Raw genomic sequence first — 23087 nt, 5'->3', positions numbered from 1 at the left:
CTTAAACATTGCAACAGCACCTGCCTCAACTACCTCTTCTGGCAAATCGTTCCATACATCCACCAGCCTTTGAGTCAAAGTTACCCCTCAGGTTCCCATTACATCTCCCCCCCTCACCTTAAATCATTGCCTCTGATTCTCAATTCCCCATAATCTGGGAAAAAAAACTATGAATTTTCACAATCTTTCCCTCTCATGATTTTGTACACCTCTTTAGGATTACCCCTCATTCTCCTGCGCTCCAAGGAATAAAGTCCTAGCCTGCTCGGCCTCTCCCTGCAGCTCAAGCCCTCGAGTCTTAGCAACATTCTTGTAAGTCTTCTCTGCAATCACCAATGTCTTTATACAACTGTGACATGACCTCCCAACTTCTACACTCAATCATCTGACTGATGAAGGACAATATGCCAAAAGCCTTTTTGACCGCCCCATCTACCCATGACGCCACTTTCATGGAACTATGTACCTGCACTCCTAGATACCTCTGCTCTGCAACACTCCCCGGAGCCCCGAATGACTCTAATCATTCATCAGTCCACTTGCCCAACCGATCAAGATCCTCAAGAACCTGCTACGATTTTTTGACAACAATCTTCACTATCTAAAATATAACCCGCTTTAGTGTCATCTGCAAAGTTGCTAATCATGCCTTGTACGTTTTCATCTAAATCATTGATAGGGATGACAAACAGCAATGGGCCCCAACACCCAATCCCGAGACACACCTCTAGTCGCAGGTCTCCAGTTGAAAAAATACTTTACACCATTACTCTCTCCTTTTTGATCCAGTCGGTTAGCTCTCCTTGGATCCCATGCGATCTAACCTTCAAGATCAGCCTACCATGTGGAACCGTATCAAACTCCTTGCTGAAATCTATATATACGTCTACAGCTCTGCACTCAACCTTTTTTTATCACATCTTCGTGAGACACGTCCTCCCACATACAAAATCATGTTGACTATCCCTAATCAGCCCTTGTCCATCTATTCTGAGTATCCAGCAGAATACTATCTAGTAACTTTCCAACCACAGATGTTAGGCTCACTGGCCTGTAGTACCCAGGATTTTCCCTGCAACCCTTTGCGAATAGAGGCACAACATTTGCCGACCTCTAGTCTTCTGGCTCCTCACCCGTATTTCTAGAGAGAGTTCGATTTAGCTCTTAGGGCTAAGGGAATCAAGGGATATGGGGAAAAAGCCAGAACGGGGTACTGATTTTGGATGATCAGCCATGATCATATTAAATGGCTCGAAGGGCTGAATGGCCTACTCCTGCGCCTATTTTCTATGTTTCTATCTAATAACGACTCGTAAATCTCAGCCGGGACACCTGCAATTTTCTTTAACTTTTCAGTCCTCCAATGTATCCGATCAGGCTCGGGAGATTTGTACCTTCATACACGAAGGTCCTGTGAACCATTACTGCATTTGTCAATTAGTGCCGTTTAATTTGAAGGAACTCATGAATAAAATGGGACAGTTAATATAAAGCTGAAACAGAACAATGCTTATTGAGGAACATTTTATTATAATTGAACATTTTGGTTTAGTACTACAATTTGGAAAAAATAAACATCTCTTTTCATGAAATAATTTAAATAATTTTTTACCTGCATCTCCTCCCTTTAATGTGTATTGTATATCATCATTAAAGGAGACCCATGTGGACCTTTGAGTAGCAATCACATTACTGGACAACATTGCTGAAATTGTCACGATGATCTTCCGTTGAACAATATAATAAAGCAAAGTTGAAGGTTAACTTCTTTCATCCAGAACAACTTAATCAATTTCTTTGGGAACTCCTTGATTTGCAAAACCAAGTCCAGAAATTCAAAACACTGTTTTAAGAAAAAAAAAAAAAAAAAAATTAAACCGAGTTGAGGGGGGGGGGGGGGGTGTGAAACATCAAACACAATGCTTACATTTTACCAACTTAAAATGCCGCCTGACTTGAATATTTTCAGCATTCTGTTTTTGTTTCAAATGTGATCATTGCTAACCAATATTATATGCAGCTATATTTTCATCTCTTTATGAATCACAAAAATATAATTTTTTTGACAGTAAACCAGGAGATACAACATTTGAACACTTCACTGTACTACAGGTCGCAAATCTATAGTCTGGCATTCTGTCATCCAGCAATCCCCGTGGTTTGGAATGTTTTGAATGATCTCTTCCAATTAATTAATTCTAATATCGAAAAAAGATCTAAACCAAGATCTATATTAATCTGTACCAGTGCAACATCTCTGACAGCAGCGATCTCAGTTGATAGAGTTTCCAATTTATGGAACCTTCAGATTATGGACAGTTCTCAGAATCCTTACATGACCCAGGGAAATACAGTTCTTCTACTCAAGGAAAGATGATCAGGGGACAATTTCTGTAGTCCAGCACCAGTCAGGTCCGAAATATTTAGGACTAGAGTTTCAACCTGTATCACTTTTATACACAAAGACCGAACATTTTTAAAAGTAGCAAGTATGCAACTTTCCTTCAATGTTTTTGACAAAAACATTTACATTGAAGATTTTGTTTTGAACAATGACCATGACAAGTTCAAGGATGCATACAATTCGTAATTTAAGAAGTTACTAGAAATTTCATGTTAATCGATGAAACAGTTTGCAACAACCTAGGAACATATATCATTCTACTTCTCACTATTAAACAATGTTACTTAAAATGTTCAATGAAATCATGCATGTAATTTTATCCTACTTGTTAGAAATTACTGAACCCATTTCACATTAAGTTTTCTACTGCTATATTCCACCAATAAACCAAACAAAAAGACCAATATACACAGTTCCCTCAATATCAAGGACTTAATTTCATTTCCTCATTTCATCCTTTCCTCTTTAAAGGGAAAACTAATTTTCCAATGCAATTCCAGAATCTTGCACACATTAAAATCAGTAACAAAAGTACAAAAAAGTGTGGACATCTGTAAGTATGAGCATGGAGGATACCACAATTAGGTTCAATCCAATATTAATGAACATCCAAACAACTTCAGAACACCACAAGTGAATACACTCATATTTAACCGCATGTCCCCATCTGAGCAGTTCAGAGAAACAGAATTAAAAAGAAATTACTGTCATTAGTTTATCCAGGCTACACCAAGAAAACATTCTGGCACCTTTACTTCAGTCGGCATTGTTTTATTTATCTAACTGGACAAAATGATTTTACTCAATTACATAGCTTTGTAAAAATACTTTTAATCTTGCAAAAGTTTAAACAAAAACATTCAGGAAAATTGTACAGGAAATCACACATTGTTCCTTAATGTTTTATACAATAGCAAGAGTTCAAAAACACGTTGCCAAAAAGGCAAGGACAAGGAGCCTTGGCTATCAAGGGATTGAGAATTTGATTAAAACAAAAGAGCATATGGCAGGTTGATGGAAGTAAAAACAGGGGTAGCCTAAAAGGAATACATAAAATGCAGAAGGGGCTAAACGTATCATGAGCAAATAAAATTAAGGAAAATTACATTTTAAGTATATAAGGTTCCCGGAGGTTTTTGTCAGTCTCCCTACCTGCTTCCACTACCTGCAACCTCCGGCAACCACCTGCAACCTCCGGTAACCGCACGGAAATCATGGGTGGGACACAAAGTCTCCAGAGGTTTCCGTTCAGGTTTCCTAAGTGGGACAGGGGCATTACTCTCACCTAGTCCCATCTACCTGCACTCAGACCATAACCCTCCATTCCTTTCCCGTCTATATACCCATCCAATTTATTTTTAAATGATAAAATCGAACCTGCCTCCACCACTTCCACTGGAAGCTCATTCCACACAGCTACTACTCTCTGAGTAAAGAAGTTCCCCCTCATGTTACCCCTAAACTTTTGTCCTTTAATTCTCAAATCAAAACTTCTCATTAATAAGGAGCTACTAGATGTCTTAGCAGACATGAATGGGGATAAATCCACAGGCCTGACAAGTTCCATGTCAGGCTGATATGGGAGGCAAGAAAGGAGACTACTGGGGTCCCATGAGATTTTTAAGTCTTTGCTAGCTGCAGATGAGCTATCAGATGACTGGAGGGCAGCAAATATGGTACTTTTATTCAAGAGCAACAGTGCTATGCTAGACATTCACATGTCTGAGAGTCTAACAACATGGTGGAGTGGAAATAAGATTACGGCAAAAAAAAGGATTAATTGACATTTAGAAAGGCAGGGATTAAATCTCAGGTAGAATGGCTTTTTGCGGTCATTCTGTCTTAATCACTTTGACTGAATTTTTTTCAAATTTGTAAAATATTGTATTGATAAGGGCAATATGTTGATACAGTCTGTTTAGACTTCAGTAAGTCCTTGAGAATGGCCCATGTGGGAGACAGATCCAAAAAGTTAAGAGCCTGCGGGATCTAGGGGAAGTTGGAAAATTGGATCCAAAACTAGCTTGATACTAGGATGCAGAGGGCGATGGAGAAGGGTTGTTTTTTGTGATTGGAAGTCTGATCAGTGATGTACCACAAATCAATGTTCATTAGTACATTGGGGATTTTGACGTAAAGGAAGGAGGAGCATATTTAAATTGCATCAGAACCTAATATTGAATTAGTATCATTCTAAGTTTCTCATGGTATACAATTTCACAAATCTGAATAGTAAATGCCACAATAGTAAATAACAAGTTCCACTGAATATTTTTTCAAATTTTTAAATAATTTAACAAGCATACAATAATATAAATAAATAATAAAATTAAACCAAATAAACTGTTAGTCATCAATAAGCATTTAAGCAAACAATAAATCAGCTTCAAGTCGAGGAAGTGACATTTTCAAATCCTACTACCAACAGACAAATGTTAGCTATCTTTTTGGTGTTACAGATAATTCATGTGATTTAGTGTAAATCGACAGTTAATTTGTACTATATAAAATGGTTAGATTTCCCCAAGGAAATGAAAAAATATCGCTTTTTAAAAGTAAGCTAGAAGGTCCGTTGACAATTTTCCAACTGTTCAGAAGTACTGAAGGGAATGATTTTGTTCCCCGGATAAAACTAGTCGAAAAGGAATCAAACGCAATAACTCAAGACAAAAAAGTAGATACTGGAAACCTGCTGAAAAGGAAAACAGAATCCATGTGGAGAGAAAAAGTATCACAATTTCCATAAGACTATAAAACATAGGAATTATATTTTATGTAATTGCAATGGAGTTAGGCCATTCAGCCCGTCGTGTCTGCTCAATTTTTGTCTTCAACCCCATTCTCCTCCTTCTCCCCATAACCTTTGACACCCTTACTAATCAAGAATCTGTCAATCTCCACCTTAAAAATACCCAACGATTTGCCCTCCACAGCCATCTGTGGCAATAAATTCCACAGATTCACCGCCAAGAGAAATGGAGTACATTTAAAGGTGAAATTTTAAGAGTACAGAATCTTTATGTCCCTGTTCGGTTGAAAGGAAATCGTAAAAATTGTAAAGAGCCATGGTTTTCAAGGGAAATTGGACACTTGGTTCGGAAAAAGAGGGAGATCTACAATAGTTATAGGCAGCATGGAGTAAATGAGGTGCTTGAGGAGTATAAAGAATGTAAAAAGAATCTTAAGAAAGAAATTAGAAAAGCTAAAAGAAGATATGAGGTTGCTTTGGCAAGTAAGGTAAAAGTAAATCCGAAGGGTTTCTACCGCTATATTAATAGCAAAAGGATAACGAGGGATAAAATTGGTCCATTAGAGAGTCAGAGTGGCCAACTATCTGCAGAGCCAAAAGAGATGGGGGAGATATTGAACAGTTTCTTTTCTTCGGTATTCACCAAGGAGAAGGATATTGAATTATGTGAGGTAAGGGAAACAAGTAGAGTAGCTATGGAAACTATGAGGATCAAAGAAGAGGAAGTACTGACACTTTTGAGAAATATAAAAGTGGATAAGTCTCCAGGTCCGGACAGGATATTCCCTAGGACATTGAGGGAAGTTAGTGAAGAAATAGCAGGGGCTATGGCAGAAATATTTCAAATGTCATTAGAAACGGGAATAGTGCCGGAGGATTGGCGTACTGCGCATGTTGTTCCATTGTTTAAAAAGGGGTCTAAGAGTAAACCTAGCAATTATAGACCTGTTAGTTTGACGTCAGTGGTGGGCAAATTAATGGAAAGAATACTTAAGAGATAATATATATAAGCATCTGGATAAACAGGGTCTGATTAGGAACAGTCAACATGGATTTGTGCCTGGAAGGTCATGTTTAACTAATCTTCTTGAATTTTTTGAAGATGTTACTCGGGAAATTGATGAGGGTAAAGCAGTGGATGTTGTGTATATGGACTTCAGTAAGGCCTTTGACAAGGTTCCTCATGGAAGGTTGGTTAAGAAGGTTCAATGGTTGGGTATTAATGGTGGAGTAGCAAGATGGATTCAACAGTGGCTGAATGGGAGATGCCAGAGAGTAATGGTGGATGGTTGTTTGTCAGGTTGGAGGCCAGTGACGAGTGGGGTGCCACAGGGATCTGTGTTGGGTCCACTGTTGTTTGTCATGTACATCAATGATCTGGACGATGGTGTGGTAAATTGGATTAGTAAGTATGCAGATGATACTAAGATAGGTGGGGTTGCGGGTAATGAAGTAGAGTTTCAAAGTCTACAGAGAGATTTATGCCAGTTGGAAGAGTGGGCTGAAAGATGGCAGATGGAGTTTAATGCTGATAAGTGTGAGGTGCTACATCTTGGCAGGACAAATCAAAATAGGACGTACATGGTAAATGGTAGGGAATTGAAGAATGTAGGTGAACAGAGGGATCTGGGAATAACTGTGCACAGTTCCATGAAAGTGGAATCTCATGTAGATAGGGTGGTAAAGAAAGCTTTTGGTGTGCTGGCCTTTATAAATCAGAGCATTGAGTATAGAAGTTGGGATGTAATGTTAAAATTGTACAAGGCATTGGTGAGGCCAATTCTGGAGTATGGTGTACAATTTTGGTCGCCTAATTATAGGAAGGATGTCAACAAAATAGAGAGAGTACAGAGGAGATTTACTAGAATGTTGCCTGGGTTTCAGCAACTAAGTTACAGAGAAAGGTTGAACAAGTTAGGGCTTTATTCTTTGGAGCGCAGAAGGTTAAGGGGGGACTTGATAGAGGTTTTTAAAATGATGAGAGGGATAGACAGAGTTGACGTGGAAAAGCTTTTCCCACTGAGAGTAGGGAAGATTCAAACAAGGGGACATGACTTGAGAATTAAGGGACTGAAGTTTAGGGGTAACATGAGGGGGAACTTCTTTACTCAGAGAGTGGTAGCTGTGTGGAATGAGCTTCCAGTGAAGGTGGTGGAGGCAGGTTCGTTTTTATCATTTAAAAATAAATTGGATAGTTATATGGATGGGAAAGGAATGGAGGGTTATGGTCTGAGCGCAGGTATATGGGACTAGGGGAGATTATGTGTTCGGCACGGACTAGAGGGGTCGAGATGGCCTGTTTCCGTGCTGTAATTGTTATATGGTTATTATATTATATGCGGCTACAGAAATTTCTCATCTCCATTTTAAATGTATGTCCTTTTATTCTGAGGCTGTGCCGTCAGATCCTGAACTCTCCCATCCTCTCCACATCCATTCTATCTAAGCCTTTCATTATTTGGTAGGTTTCAATGAGGTCCCCCTTATGATTCTAAATTCCAGCAAGTATAGGCCCAGTGCTATCAAATGCTCCTCGTATTAATCTTGGATCAAGGACCCTTTATCAGAATTGAAGAAAAATAACAAGTCATTCCTATTGATAATGGAGACACAAGCAACTGCAAATACTGGTTTAACTTTGGTCTGCACCCCATCACAGCCATTCTTGTTTTCTCCACGCAACTTTGCACATTTATATTTCACTCTCTAATGTCTTCCCCTACCCTTAAGTCACAAGTCCTGATGAAATATCCTTGACCTAGAACATCAAATGGTTATTTCCTAACTTGTTACTGTTTGCACTTTCAGTGCTCCCAACATTCTGTTTTTGTTTCAAAAAACAATCTTCTTGTCAGTCAGTCCCTTGGGGTACCAACGCTTGAAACGTCTGTGGATTCTGAAGTAGCTGACAAGGCCAATTTCAGAACTGCAGACTATTCTATGGATGGGGCAAGGGCAATGCCCGACAGGGCAGACAAAGATTATTTGTGATCACCTGTGGCCATTGCGTATCAGTTCCAGTTTTTCAGGATGGACATCAATACTAATCATCCTTTCAGTTTGTTATTAAATGCCAATACACTGGATATTGTTATATTGTTGTGAGATAATGGAAGAAAAACTGTGGTATACAGGCAAATCACACCATACACAAGTACACCAGGCAGTGCAAAAGAAATGAAAGAGTGCAGATATAGTGTTACAGCCACCGAGAAAATGCAAATAAAACAAATGTGCAAGGCCCACAACAACATAGATGGGAAGATCATGAATTCATCCTTACAATGAGAGGTCCATACAAGATTGTAACAGTGGGGAATAATCTGTTCCTGAATCTGGTGGAATGTGCTTTTAAGCGTTTGTATTTTCTCACACACAAACTCATACCCACCCCCTATCAGTAGTTCTTTTTCCTCACCACCCAGTCATTCTGTCCATCACCCTCACACCCATCCACTGGGTCCCATCTGCCCATCCTAGCTCCCCATTTCATTCCACCTTCACCTTCTTTCTTATCAGATTTCATTAAATGAAGTCTTTTGTGTCCACCTATCACCTCCCTTCCTCTGTCACCATACCCACCCTTCCCTCCCCCACCTGACTCCATCTGCAAATCAACCCTTCCTCACATAGATCCACCCATTGCTTGCCACCTCTTGTCCCAACCCTCCTCTTAACATCTGTATACTGGTTTTCTCCCTTCTACTCTTTGTCCCAAACCAAAAGCAACTATTTCCCTCCACAGATGCTGCCTACCCACTAAGTTCCTCTGGATTCCAGCATTTACACTCTTGTGTCTCCACCTCTATCACCAGGAAACATAAGGAAAACATGAGCATAGTAATAACATCACTTCCCAAGTTTCATTCCAAGTCAGACATGATACTACCACTTTTGAAATCAAAATCTCAGATCTTAACACCACTGAGCACCACATGAATTTGAATGGTTCAGCACCTTCAAGTGCAATTAGCAATTGATAATAATGCTGGGCTTCCATCGCTGAATGAACTTTGGACATAATTAGATGTTTAGATATTGTAAAGAGATTGTAGCTGAACCACTCAAATTACATGAGAGTTTGAGTTTTGCATAAATTCATATTATAAGTGACACAGCTTGTTGAGCTGCTGCCTCACAGCACCCGAGACCCAGGTTTGATACTGACCTTGGGTACTGTCTGTGTAGGGTTTGCACATTATAACATTTGGGTTTCCACCAACACCCAAAGACGTGCAGGTTTTTCTAGGTTAATTGGCCCCTATAATTTGCCCCGAGTGAGTTGGAAGTGGATAGGAAAATGAGATAACATGCAGGGCTCGAAATTAGCGGTTGCCCGGGTGCCATTGACCACTCAAAGTGCAGCCGGGCAACCTAAATGCCGACTCATTTTGCCCGGCTTGGCAATCAAATACTGGTTTATACCGATAGGCACAAAAAACTGGAGTAACTTCGCGGGTCAGGCAGCATCTCTGGAGAATAGGAACGTGACGTTTCGTGTTGGCGGTGGCTGTATTCGTCTAATATCTTTGATTGTGGGGCAAAGATACTAGGTGCGTGGTGACGAAGGGTCGGAGCGAATGACGGGCTCCGAACAGCGGCAGCAGCGGCCGCGATAGCGGCTCCATCGCCTCCTCCTCCCGCACCCCGCCCGGTGGAAGGAACCTCCCTCTCCCTCCCTCCCAGGGAAAGCGCTGTTGGCGGATTTGCAAGCAGCGGCCACTATCGCCCTGATAACGGCGGCTGCTTGCAAATCCGCCAACGGCGCTTTCAATACAACCCGCTCGCACGCCGAGGCTGGGAGGAGGGAGAGAGGGAGGGGGAGGCGGAGGCCTCCTTCCGCCGTCTGAAGCAGCTGCACGACAGAATCTTTAGCTATAGGATCTTTGAGCTGCACCGCTCGGCCCCGCACCTGCCTGTCGACTGACGGAGGAGGGGAAGCAGTGGCGAGGAGGCGGCGGCACTTTGGCGATGGACAGGGACGGCCAAGGCAGCGGGGCGATGTTGTCCGTGGAGCGCTGACCTTCCTTCCTCCCCACCCCCTCTGCACCTTCCACCCCACCCTCTCTCTCTCTCTCTTGTACGCCCCCCTCCACCCCTCTTATCCTGGGACCCTTCCTCTCCATCCCGCACCAATCCCCATTCCCTCCTCCTCTATTCAGTCCTCACTGACATCCTCTGTGCTCCCCTCCCCATCTACACCCCCCCCCCCCAATCTATTCATCACCCTACCCACCTCGCATTGATTCTCCTGCCACCCCCCCCCCCCCCAACCATCCTACACTGGTCCCCCTATTCATCCTGTACTGACCCCCCCCTTCCCATCCATCCTGCACTTCTCCCCCCATTCATACTGCACTGATCCTCCTATTCATCCCATACTGACCCACCCTCCATTTACCCTGCACCAATCCACCCATCCATCCTGTAGTGATCTCCCCATTCATCTTTTACTGATCTCCCATTCATCCTGTACTGAACCCCTCATGCATCCTGTACTGATCCCCTCATTCATCCCGTACTGATCCCCTCATTTATCCTGTAGTGATCCTCCATTCATCCTGCACAGACCCTCCGATCCACACTGTCCTGACCCCGCCCCCCCCCCCCCCAATTCATCCTGTACTGATTCCCCCCATTCATCCTGTGCTGACCCCCCCCCCATCCATCCTGTACTGATCCCCCATTCAAGAAGAATGGGGGAACAGTTTGAAGAAGGGTCTCGACCCGAAACGTTGCCTATTTCCTTAGCTCCATAGATGCTGCCTCACCCGCTGAATTTCTCCAGCATTTTTGTCTACCCCCATTCATCCTGTACTGAACCCCCCCCATCCATCCCGTACTGATCCCCCCCATTCAACACCACTGATATCCCCCGTGCTCTCCCCCCCCATCCATCCCGTACTGATACCTCCCATTCAACACCACTGCCATCTCCCCTCACAATTTTACATACTCCAACCAACACGTACTAATTCACCTGCCTCAATCCATCCATTCCGCACCGATTGCCTTCTCAAACCCCCCGTCGCCATCTATCCACCCCGCACTGATTCACACACCCCCTGACCCTATTGTGCTTCATGGTCTTCAGAGCTATGTTTGACTATGTTTGATAACGGAATGCAATCAAATGTGCTTTAATTCCCAATGTTATTATTTGTTTTGACACCTTTAAACATATTACCAAAAGAACATTTGCTGCAGTTATGTCCTTTGGCTATCTCTTGTCAGTTAGTGTAATGTTGAACCTGTCAGATGGGTAGTCGGTTTTAACAGCTATTATCATAAAATGCCGTTAGAAATTTCCTTGCAACCTCTATATTTTGTTATGGGTAAATTATGTGGGAAGCCAGAGTGTTTCTGTGCCAATAGCAATAACGACCCATACTATGGCCATGTCATGGTAATTTTCGGTCCTTCACAGAAAACATGCTTGCATCAATTGCAATGTGTAAAAAGAGTTGAGATATTTTATTATAATTTTGCTGCATGTCATTGCGGTATATATAATGTCTTGATTGGTGAATACGTTTAGTTTGTGACTTTATTTGAAGCAGAAATAATATGTGAATGTAGACAAAAGTGCTGGAGAAACTCAGCGGATGCGGCAGCATCTATGGAGCGAAGGAAATATGCCGAAGTTTCGGGTCGAAACCCTTCTTCAGACTGATGGTTTTCGTCCAAGTACATTATCACACGTGTCATGCAAAACCGTCTTAAATGACCACCTAAACTGTCATTTGGCAACCTAAAAAGCTGTCAAGGTTGCCCGGCTGGCAACAGGGAAAAAAAGTTAAGCGAGAGCCCTGACATGGAACTAGTGTGAACGGTGATCAATGGTCGACATGGACTCGGTGGTCCAAAGGGCCTGTTTCCGACCTCGAGACTCCGGAGGCAGAGCCAGTCAGGACTTGCCCTGGGCTCGCTCCCGTGAGGGCGGTCCGGCTCGGGGCTGAAACGGCGCTCCCGTGAGGGGCTGTGACGCTCCCGTGAGGGCGGCCTGGCGCGGGCTGAGACTCTCCCGTGAGGGGCTGTGGCGCTCCCGTCGGGGCGGCCCAGCCCGAGGGTGGAATGACGCTCCCGTCGGAGCGGCCCAGCTCGAGGGAGGTACGGCGCTCCCGTCGGAGCGGCCCAGCTCGAGGGAGGTACGGCGCTCCCGTCGGAGCGGCCCAGCTCGAGGGAGGTACGGCGCTCCCGTCGGAGTGGCCCAGCTCGAGGGAGGTACCGCGCTCCCGTCGGAGCGGCCCAGCTCGAGGGAGGAACGGCACTCACGTGAGGGCGATCCGGCTCGGGGCTGGAACGGTGCTCCGGTGGCTGGGACGGTGTTCTGGTGGCGGTGACCTGAGTCCGGGGTTCAGCCACAGGCCAGTGGCTGCGTCCGCTGGACTGGAGGGCGGCAGCTTCGACCACCCCGGGCCGCGGTGTTTGAGCCGGCCCGGGGTGTACCATCGCCTGGTGGGGTATCGCCTCAGCGCAGAGGGAGAAGAGGAGGGAAGAGACTGCAGCCCTAAGATTTTTGCCTCCACCACAGTGAGGAGGTGTTTGGAGGACTCACTGTGGTGGATGTTAATTTGTGTTTGTTGTTGTTTATTATTGTATTATTGTATGTATGACTGCAGGCACGAAATTTTGTTCAGACCATAAGGTCTGAATGACAATAAAGGTAATTCTATTCTATTCTATTCCATGCTGTATCTTTCAAACAAAAAAAATCTGACCAATTACCCAAAGTTGAGGTTCTTTCTTCAAACAAAACAATGCTACCTTTTGATTATGGGGCCAGATTTGGCTTTTGCTTAACAGTGAAGCTTGTGATTCTATTGCATCCATCAATTTCTTCTTGGCAAAAATTCAAAATAAAAAGGTTCCACTACTAGATGCTAGGCCCCCACAATTTACATAAACTAGTACATTTGTAGAACCATCATAATCCATCAGTTCATTCAAGTTTTGATTAGTAATACCTTTGAACATAGAACAAGAAGTAGAAACTATTTTTTAAATTCTATTTTCACAGCAGCATAGAAAATTATTGCACAATTTAAAAAGATTGCATATGCTGGAAATACCAAGGAGGTCTGGCCACATCTATGGGAAGTAAAACAGCATTAATGTTTTAAGTCAAAGACTCTGCATCTACCACAAAACAATTTTGTCCCATATTCCACTGCCAAATACGCAGATGACCTGGCACAAATTTATATCATCTTTAAAAACAGGAAACAGAAGTTTGTTGCCCTTAGCTCCAGACCATTTGTTAACAGTGGGTGGAATTTCCCAAAGGAATAATTTTCCACAGAATCCTCTGAAAAAATATTTACTTATTAGAAGGCATCCAAGCCTCTGAACAGAAATTGTGAAAGTTTCATGAATAACCCCAGCTTCTGAACAGCAACTCATTTAACACAGTTTACTTCAATTAGCCAGAGTCTACTTCTGCCTCAGAAACCAAAACACCATTCCTTTATCACCCTGGAATTCATTGCCTCACCACATAAACCATTTCAAGGCAGTGGCTCCCTATCTTGACAAAGAAATTTAACAATGGGCAATACATCTTTCTAGCAAGACTAACTTAATATTATATATTGTATCAAGCTCACCAATTGCATTAATAAAAATAGTTAAACTTAAAAACAATACCCTACAATAATATTAGTATGGTTACAAGGGATAATTTTGAAATTAGTAAAAAAATAACCAATATTACATCTATCACACATTACAGATCTCTCTTTTTTTTGCATTGTCTTCAAGTATTTCAATAAATTTCTCCATCTTAGAACATTCATAATGTGAAAAAAAAATCTTACGGGATACATGGGAGTAAATCACAAAAAGAACAGCTGAAAATTGGTGGGGGGGGGGTAATGAGTCGGGAAATATATTTTTTAAAAACTGGCACTGCTACACCTTGTGTGGATACAACAAAGTGCTGGAAGAACATTTCACATGAAAACTAAGGAGAGTCCATACACCTCCAATTATAAAATCTCTGATAATTTGTAGTGTTAAAAATCATTAAATTCGAGCTGGATGATTGTAGTATTCTGAAAAAAATATTGTTTTTGCCCCTACAAACTCATTGCAGTACTTATGTGAAGTATAAAAATCCTCAAACTAATTGTTTGTACCAGAGAAATTAAGTTTCTGACAGAAGAAACAGACAAGTTATATTTTGAGACACTGTGGGTATAGATTTATAATGCCAGTATCATGTATCACAGGTTAGAGATCAAGCTCATTTTCTTTGCTGGCAAGACACCCAACACCACACATGCTGAAGCTGTGATATCTCACATGCTAAAAATCCTTACCTCACACCAAATGCACTTGCAAAACAGTCCTTCAATTACATGAGGAAAATTGCTCTAATGTACCACAATTTGTAGACCAGTTGCCAGATTTTAAAAGCATTGCTGCCAGCACCATGTGTGATCTCAGCAACAATGCCAATTGAAAAATGAGAACTATTTTCCTCCACTCCCAGCTTCTGCTCAGTTTGCTCAAAACTGAATCTTCCTTCCTTTGACTCTGCTGTTCATGCATGCAAATTCAAATTGATTTACATTGGTAACTCACAGAGTACAGCAAACACAGCAAATATTTGTGTTCTAGAAACGTGTAGCAAAACAAAGAACATTTGGCATTTACACTCCATCAGTTTTGATGACTTGTTAGTTGGCATAAGCAAGGCCACATCCAAAACTGAAACATATCCAAAACTCCAATGCCCTTATGCAAACTCACACCACTGTATGTGGCACCGTATACTGGGTCCCACAATACCACCTCAAGGGAGGCAGAGCGGCACAGCAGTAGAATTACTGCCTTACAGTGCCAGAGACCCGGGTCTGCAGATGCTGTCTGTACAGAGTTTTATGTTCTCCCTGTGATCATGTGGGTTTTCTCCAGGTGCTCCAGTTTCCTCCCACATGCCAAAGACGTACAGGTATGTATTTAAATGTCTTTGGAAAATAAATTGCCCAAGTGGGTAGGATAGTGTTAGTGTACAGGATGAACGCTACTCTGTAGACCGAAGGGCCTGTTCCTACACTATATGTCTAAAGGTTAAAGTATTAAAAATTTCACCCACTTTTCTTCCAGACCAGCAAACCATAGCAATAACCTGCTCACTGATGCCCAGTTAAAAAAATGTGCAAAACTATTTGGCTCCAGGCATTATAGTCTTGGTCCAGACATGGACAAACGATCTGAGTTCCAGAGAGGAGGCAAGAGCTACTGCCCTTGGTATCATAGAACACGGGCAAAACCATAAATCAATGTTCATACCCTCCAAAAAAAAGAAGATAGCTGGACCTTTGACACTGCCTTAAGGAACTCTTAAAGTAGAGCCAACTCAAGGTCAATCATTCCAGCCTCAGGAAACTAATGCAAGAAATCCTCAGGATAACATCAGTCTGACCATCTACATCTGTTTGACAATGACCCCCCCTTTCCATCAGAAGTTTAGAAAGGAGAATGTTTGCTGTTGATTGCATAAAGTTCAATTCCATTCATAATTCACCAAAGAACCAGCACAAACCTGCATGCTACAATATCTTGACAACATTCAGGTATAACCATATAACCATATAACACCATATAACAATTACAGCACGGAAACAGGCCATCTCGACCCCTCTAGTCCGTGCCGAACACATAGTCTCCCCTAGTCCCATATACCTGCGCTCAGACCATAACCCTCCATTCCTTTCCCATCCATATAACTATCCAATTTATTGAAAAGTGGCTGATAATGTCCACACTACAAAAGTGCCAAGCAATAACCATTTGCAAAATGGGTACCTACCCACGGTGATTTTCTTCAATAGAATTTTCATCACTAAGTCCCCCACAATTAATATATTGGAAGATAGTTACCAGAAACTAACAGTAAATGGATGATGATCTCCACTTGCCTGGGTTTTTTTGCTCCAGCAATTCTCAGCTGCAATAAAAAAATCTGAACTTTCAATGCCACACAGAGGCTCCTGTGTGGACTATTCATCAAATACACTGCAGTTACTTGCTTGCAACGTGGCTATGTCCACCATTCTCTACAGCCCCTTGCATTCCTGTGCATTGGAATTGCCGAACAAACTTTTGCAGATGCATTGTTGAAAATATCCTGACTGGTTGCATTATGGCCTGGTATGGCATTATCAAGCTACAGGAATGAAAGAGGCTGCAGAGTGGTGGACTCAAGCATGTCACATGCACATCCCTCACCACTAAAGGAAGCATCCACATGAGGCGCTGCCTCAAGAAGACAGCATCTATCATCAGAAATCCCCACTATTTGGGCCATATCTTTTACTCACTGCTACCATCAGGCAATTGTGGTTTGCATTAATGTCTTATTTTTATATTCAGCCTTTTTCTTATCACGGTCTTGTAGAATTTGTCTAATTTACGCTTTTTGTATGTTATCTGAATCTATGTGCCTGTGATGCTGCCAAAGAAAGATTTCCATTGTACTTATACTTCACCAAGCTTGCGCATATGACAATAAACTCAACTTGACTCAAAACATTCTGGATATTATCTGAGTCCATGTATCTGTGATGTTACCGCAAGTAAGGTTTTTGTTGTCCCTGTATCTCACCATACTTGTGCATTGGGCAATAAACTCAGCAACTTGATGTGGAGCTATTTGGGCCTCACCATCATAGCCGATGTCAAAACCATTCATCTGCGCTCCCTTCCGGCATAAACATAGACATAGAACATAGAAAATATGTGCAGGAGGAGGCCATTCGGCCCTTCGAGTCAGCACCGCCATTCATTGTGATCATGGCTGATCGTCCCAAATCAGTAACCCGTGCCTGCCTTCTCCCCATATCCCTTGATTCCACTAGCCCCTAGAGATCTATCTAACTCTCTCTTAAATCCATCCAGTGATTTGCTCTCCACTGCCCTCTGTGGCAGGGAATTCCACAAATTCACAACTCTCTGGGTGAAAATGTTTCTTCTCACCTCAGTCTTAAATGGCCTCCCCTTTATTCTAAGACTGTGGCCCCTGGTTCTGGACTCGCCCAACATTTTTCTGCATCTAGCTTATCCAGTCCTTTTATAATTTTATATGTTTCTATAAGATTCCCCTCATCCTTTTAAACTCCAGTGAATACAAGCCTAGTCTTTTCAATCTTTCCTCATATGACAGTCCCGCCAGCCCAGCGGTCAATCTCGTGAACCTACGTTGCACTGCCTCAATCACAAGGATGTCCTTCCACAAATTAGGAGACCAAAACTGTACACAATACTCCAGATGTGGCCTTTTCCAAACCCTATACAACTGCAGAAGAACCTCTTTACTCCTATACTGAAATCCTCTTGTTATGAAGGCCAACATTCCATTAACTTTCTTCACTGCCTGCTGTACCTGCATGCCATCTTTCAGTGACTGGTGTACAAGGACACCCAGGTCTCGCTGCACCTCCCCCATACCTAACCCCATCTTCTCAACATTACTTCACTGATTTCAACTACGCTCTCAGCCAAAAAAGAACAGCACATGCAGGAATATGCATGTAGGAAAAGAGATTTAATGCACAATTTAAAATACTGAATATTCAAAATAGCTATATATTACATTGTTATTACATATTTTACATCTGCAAACATTTACAATTGTAATTAGGTTAAGTGCATAAACTTCCAGCTTTTCTGGTGTGCAAGATACAGAGAGAAGATTCCATAAATCACTCCAAAATGCAAGTTAGAGAAATGGTAATTACCAACCAGGGTACTCATTCACTCTGTACACAGTTTGTAAGTTTTGGATCCCTGTTTCATAGCTGTGAGCAACATTTGATTATGAAAAAAATTACATTGCAGTATACTATCAAACATCAACAACACTCACAAGTAGCAGGATTTGAATTGACTGTCACATGGGAGATAAATTAAAGCTAGGAGAATAAATCCTCTCTGCAGAATGAAAATAACATGTTAAGGGGTGGGGTGGTCAAATGACAGAACTACTTAAACACAAACACATGGCTTCATGCACTTGGAACTTGTTTATGTTTCACTTTAGAGGAGGGATTACATTCTTAAAGCTTTACACATTCATACACCATTTAACACTGGTTAATTGTTCTAATGCATAATCTATCACAATTCAAAAATATATGATGCGCAACCCTATAGGATTTACTACTTTAAAAAAAAAATCCTCAAAACTGCTTTAGGATACTAGGAGCCCGTTTTAAAAAAGGGCATTTAGGTGATTTGCATGAAAATAATAAAATAAAACATAAATAAATGAAATTGCAGCAATTGTTGAATGATACCCATTTCCTATGCTATAATGGATTTCAAACAATTGATGATACAACAGCTTTGGAGAACATGGATAGGCAATGTTTTAGGTCAGGGCATTTCTTCAGACCCTCATTGTAAACTTGTGCTGCTGTATGTCTTGATGATAATACGGCAGTTTCTACTTAGTTGCTATTCCATTGTACTTAGACAATTTTGCTTCCTGTTATTTCTTCAATTATTATTTTATTAAAATAGGACATTATAAATACGCAAATTATCATCCACCTTACAGAAATTGCTATTACAACTCTAGAGAAGTGTATTAGAATTTATAATACTATTTTATATAAATAAAAATGATGCCCGAGTGTCCTAGCAATTGCTGTTGAAATTGTCTTGTTATTCGAGATGAACTTATCTAATTGGGAAGATTTCTGCACGTTTTTGCATCTTTTTCAATATAATAAACATTACCCTGCATTCATTTTCTAATAGTTTAGCAGATTTCTTCATTTTCAGCATAGTGATAAAAGATAAAAGTATACAATGCATTTATAGTCATTAAATCAGTATTGATAATTTGTTGAACAGTTACACTCCAGAGTCAATGTGAAACTTATCAGTTAGCCGATATCTAAAAAGGAAGCAGTTAGCTAAAAAGCATTAATGCATCTGACTTAATTAAATTAAAAAGAAAGCAGAAGCGTGAAGAGATGGGTGGAGGTTGACGATAGAGATACAAGAAGATTTAAGCAGAGCTTATATATCAGTGTGAAATAGCTACACAGAATAATCCATTTCTGTTCAATTAATTTTGCAGATCAGATCAATACAGGAATCAATAGTTTTTGGATATTAAGGAAATCAAGAAATAGACAAAAATAGTGATAAGATACAATGGTGTCATTTAACAGTGGTGCATCTGAGCAACATATTCCTGCTTTATTTGCTTTTCCTAGTTTCTTACAAGATAGGAAAATCTCAAGTCCTCCACGGTTTTGCCATGTGCTTCCACCACAACAATGGCCAGCACCCCTCCCTTAGCGCCATCTCGATTTAAAGCAATAAAATAGAACAGTACAGCACTGGAATAGGCCCTTCAGCCCACATGATGCCAAGATAACTAATCTCCTCTGCCTGCATATGATCCATATGCCTCCATTCCACACTCATCCCAGTTCTGGGGATAAAGACCACAGAGGACAAATTAACCAAGAGAGGCACTTCAAGATAATATTCAGGTAATTTTTTTTTTTATATAGAAGTTTTCTTGTTTGGCACCACTCCCACTTTCCCAGATAACAGGCAAGAACCACAAAACTAATTGTCACTAAAGATTAATGTTTAAGAAATAATTGCAGATGCTGGAAAAATAGAAGGAAGACAAAAAAGCTGGAGATATTCATCGGGTGAGGCAGCATCTCTGGAGCAAAGGAATAGGTGACGTTTAGGGTCTTGACCCAAAACATCACCTATTCCTTCACTCCATAGATGCTGCCTCACCCACTGAGTTTCTCCAGCATTTTTGTATACCATCACTAAAGATTAGTGCATTTCCCTCTGCAGCAACTTTCACGATCACATCTGCATATATTTTAATTTCTTTTTGACAGGGAGATTAAATCACTGCTGTATAACAAACAGCACCCTACAAAATAATGGCCAAAACTTAACCTAAAGGCAAAATGTTTTTGGGCAGAGGTTCATAATTGCACAATGTACTATTTGGAATTGCTTACACTCAGACGTGTACTTTCCCAGATCTATTATGCTGCTTATTTCCATTTTGTTTTGTTAACTGCCACATTTAAACTGTTGAAGCCAAAGAATAACTTTAAAATAGAAACTGACAAATTTTATGGTCAGTTAAAATAAAACTGACATTTATATATCATTAGGAAGCATGACATTTTCGGAGTAATTATTCCTTGAAAGTAGCATTAAAATGATGTACAGGTTCGTGGGTTTATATCTCGATTGCCAACTTCAAAAATAATACATTAACCAAGAGGCATTTCCAGATAGTATTCAGATGATTCTATTTAATGGAAGATTTCACAGACAAGAACAGTTATATCCACAGCTGTCACAGAAGATTGTGTAGGAAGGAACTATATATGCTGGTTTATAACGAAGATAGACAGAACATGCTGGACAGGTAGCATTTCTGGAGAGAAGGAATGGGAGACCCTTCTTGCTTCAGACTGAAGATGATGAGTACATTGCCTTTTTAAGACAATTTCAGGAAGTTACCCGAAAGTTGAGGGTGGGGCACTAGGACCGCAGCCCACACCTCAGCTCACCCCGAGCAACCTGCTCCCACAAACAAATAACCAACAGGCGAGAGGAGGTGGAGAGGAAGGGAATGTGTTTTTTTCTCTCTCTCTCGCTCTCTCTCTAATATTTACCTTGATTGCGGGATTGTTTTTGTTCTACTTCCTTTGACGCCGCCGCCCAGGTGCAAACGAAGGCAAAGTGGAACATGTCGGCGTCGGCTCGCGGGAGAACCGTTGGCTGGCCGAGCCGCCCATCGAGCCATTTGAATAGCAGCGCGCGCCCCCCTCCCAAGCTTGCCTTGACTCCCCGCCGCCCAGCACCACTCCCATTGGCTCAGCGCGCTCCGACCTACGATTGGTCGGTTCGTTCCTCCAGAGCCTATTGGTTGTCCGGGCCGTGCTTCCTGCTTTGTGATTGGTCGACGTCTCCGCTCGTTGTTTGATTGGCCCGATTGTTCAGCCAACCGCACCCCTCCCCCCCGCCCAACCATCTTGACCTCACCTGGCTCAGGTACGTCAGGTGAATGACTAAACTGACTTCGAATGACTGGCAAAGATCGGTATTTCCTTTTTCTGGTGAGTTATCTAGCAAAGGACAAAGGTGAATCTGGAATATATACTGCAGCTGCGACATTCTCCACTGTTTATTGTTCTCTTTTGCACTACCTGTTGTACTCTTGGAACATAAATATAGAACAGTACCGCACAGCAAAGAAAAGGCTTTTGGCATTTTGGCCTTCATCAGTCAGAGTATTGAGTATAGAAGTTGAGAGGTCATGTTGCAGTTGTATAAGACGTTGGTGAGACCGCATTTAGAATATTGTGTTCAGTTCTGGGCACCATGTTATAGGAAAGATATTGTCAAGCATGAAAGGGTTCAGAAGATATGTATGAGGATGTTGCCAGGACTAGAGGGTGTGAGCTATAGGGAGAGGTTGAGTAGGCTGGGTCTCTATTCCATGGAGCGCAGGAGGATGAGGGGAGATCTTATAGAGGTGTATAACAGGGGCCGCAGAGCGTTTTTGAAAGTGGGGGGCTGAGCGATCACTGATGGGGGGGGGGGGGTGCCCCGTCCTCACCCAGCGTCCCGTGTGCGTATTCAATAGACAATAGGTGCAGGAGTAGGCCATTCGGCCCTTCGAGCCAGCACCGGCATTCAATGTGATCATGGCTGATCATCCCCAATCAGTACCCCGTTGCTGCCTTCTCCCCATATCCCCTGACTCCGCTATCTTTAAGAGCCTTATCTAGCTCTCTCTTGAAAGTATCCAGAGAACCGGCCTCCACCGCCCTCTGAGGCAGAGAATTCCACAAACTCACCACTCTCTGTGAGAAAAAGTGTTTCCTCGTCTCCGTTCTAAATGGCTTACTCCTTATTCTTAAACTGTGGCCCCTGGTTCTGGACTCCCCCAACATCGGAAACATGTTTCCTGCCTCTAGCGTGTCCAAACCCTAACAATCTTATATGTTTCAATGAGATGCCCTCTCATCCTTCTAAACTCCAGAGTGTACAAGCCCAGCTGCTCCATTCTCTCAGCATATGACAGTCCCGCCATCCCGGGAACAAGTGTGGCAATAAGTGTGTATCCAGCCTTCGCCGCCCCGTGGGTCGCCAAATGTCTCACCTGGCCGACAAGGGGTTCTGGCGCCGGCACGGTGTCTGGAGCTGTGGGCAGGTGTCTGGCGTCGAGAGTGTGGCCGGCATCGTGGATCCCAGTCTGGGATAGAGGGGAGAGGCAGTCGGCAGCGCTCGGGGAAGGTTGAAGATCACTCCCGATCTGTAGGGCAGGGATCTGGGTGATAGGGTGTGTTGGCGACCGGGGCTCCTGCTCTGGGACACGGGTGGGCAGGATGCTCCGTATCTGAAGGACAGCGGTCTGGGACAATGTCCGGGGTAGCGATAATGGCAAAGCTGTGAGTGACTGTGAACGGGTCTCCCAATCCTCAACATGAAGCAATCATGTACAATAAACATTTAAACACCAAACAGTGGCCTCGCCAGCCCGCGGGCAATCGGTTGATCACTCATGATTGCATCGATATCTTGCACATTGCCAATTTATAAGGCAGCTCCTCAAGCGGGAATATGTCGCACCTCCCAAACCATGAGTTATTCTTGGTTTTCTCAATCGTTCTTGGATTGTCGCCGATGCAAAAGAAAAACAAATGTTTGAATGAATGAATTGCTGCTTTCTGAAATCGCTTTTAAAACATGGGGAGGGGGACACTGTGAGGCCTGACATCTAGGATAGGGGTCGGCAATCTATGGCCCACGGGCCGGTTCCGGCCCGTAACCCGAAATCATCTGGCCCACAGGCTGTTTTTTTTTCAATTGTTTTTTGCGACCTGGGAACTGCAGCCAGTTCCGGGACTGCTAGATTCTAGG

The 23087-nt window shown here is 42.4% G+C and overlaps 1 protein-coding gene across 2 annotated transcripts in view; it reads right to left on the bottom strand.

The window, feature by feature from the left end:
• ston2 (stonin 2) overlaps positions 1–21000 on the bottom strand; it is a 96132-nt gene extending 75132 nt beyond the window's left edge. For both annotated transcript variants that reach the window (XM_033027559.1, XM_033027560.1), the window contains exons 1-2: positions 20834–21000; positions 1613–1843 (exon numbers count right to left, since the gene is read on the bottom strand). In XM_033027559.1, coding sequence (XP_032883450.1) covers positions 1613–1703 — 91 coding nt within the window. In that variant the 5' untranslated portion in view covers positions 1704–1843; positions 20834–21000. The remainder of the gene's footprint in view (positions 1–1612; positions 1844–20833) is intronic.
• Between the last annotated feature and the right edge of the window lie 2087 nt (positions 21001–23087).

The sequence above is a fragment of the Amblyraja radiata genome, chromosome 9, assembly GCF_010909765.2.
Source record: "Amblyraja radiata isolate CabotCenter1 chromosome 9, sAmbRad1.1.pri, whole genome shotgun sequence".
NCBI classification, from domain to species: domain Eukaryota; kingdom Metazoa; phylum Chordata; class Chondrichthyes; order Rajiformes; family Rajidae; genus Amblyraja; species Amblyraja radiata.
Note: the sequence above shows the minus strand (reverse complement) of the source record. Positions and strands in the feature narration are given on the sequence as shown.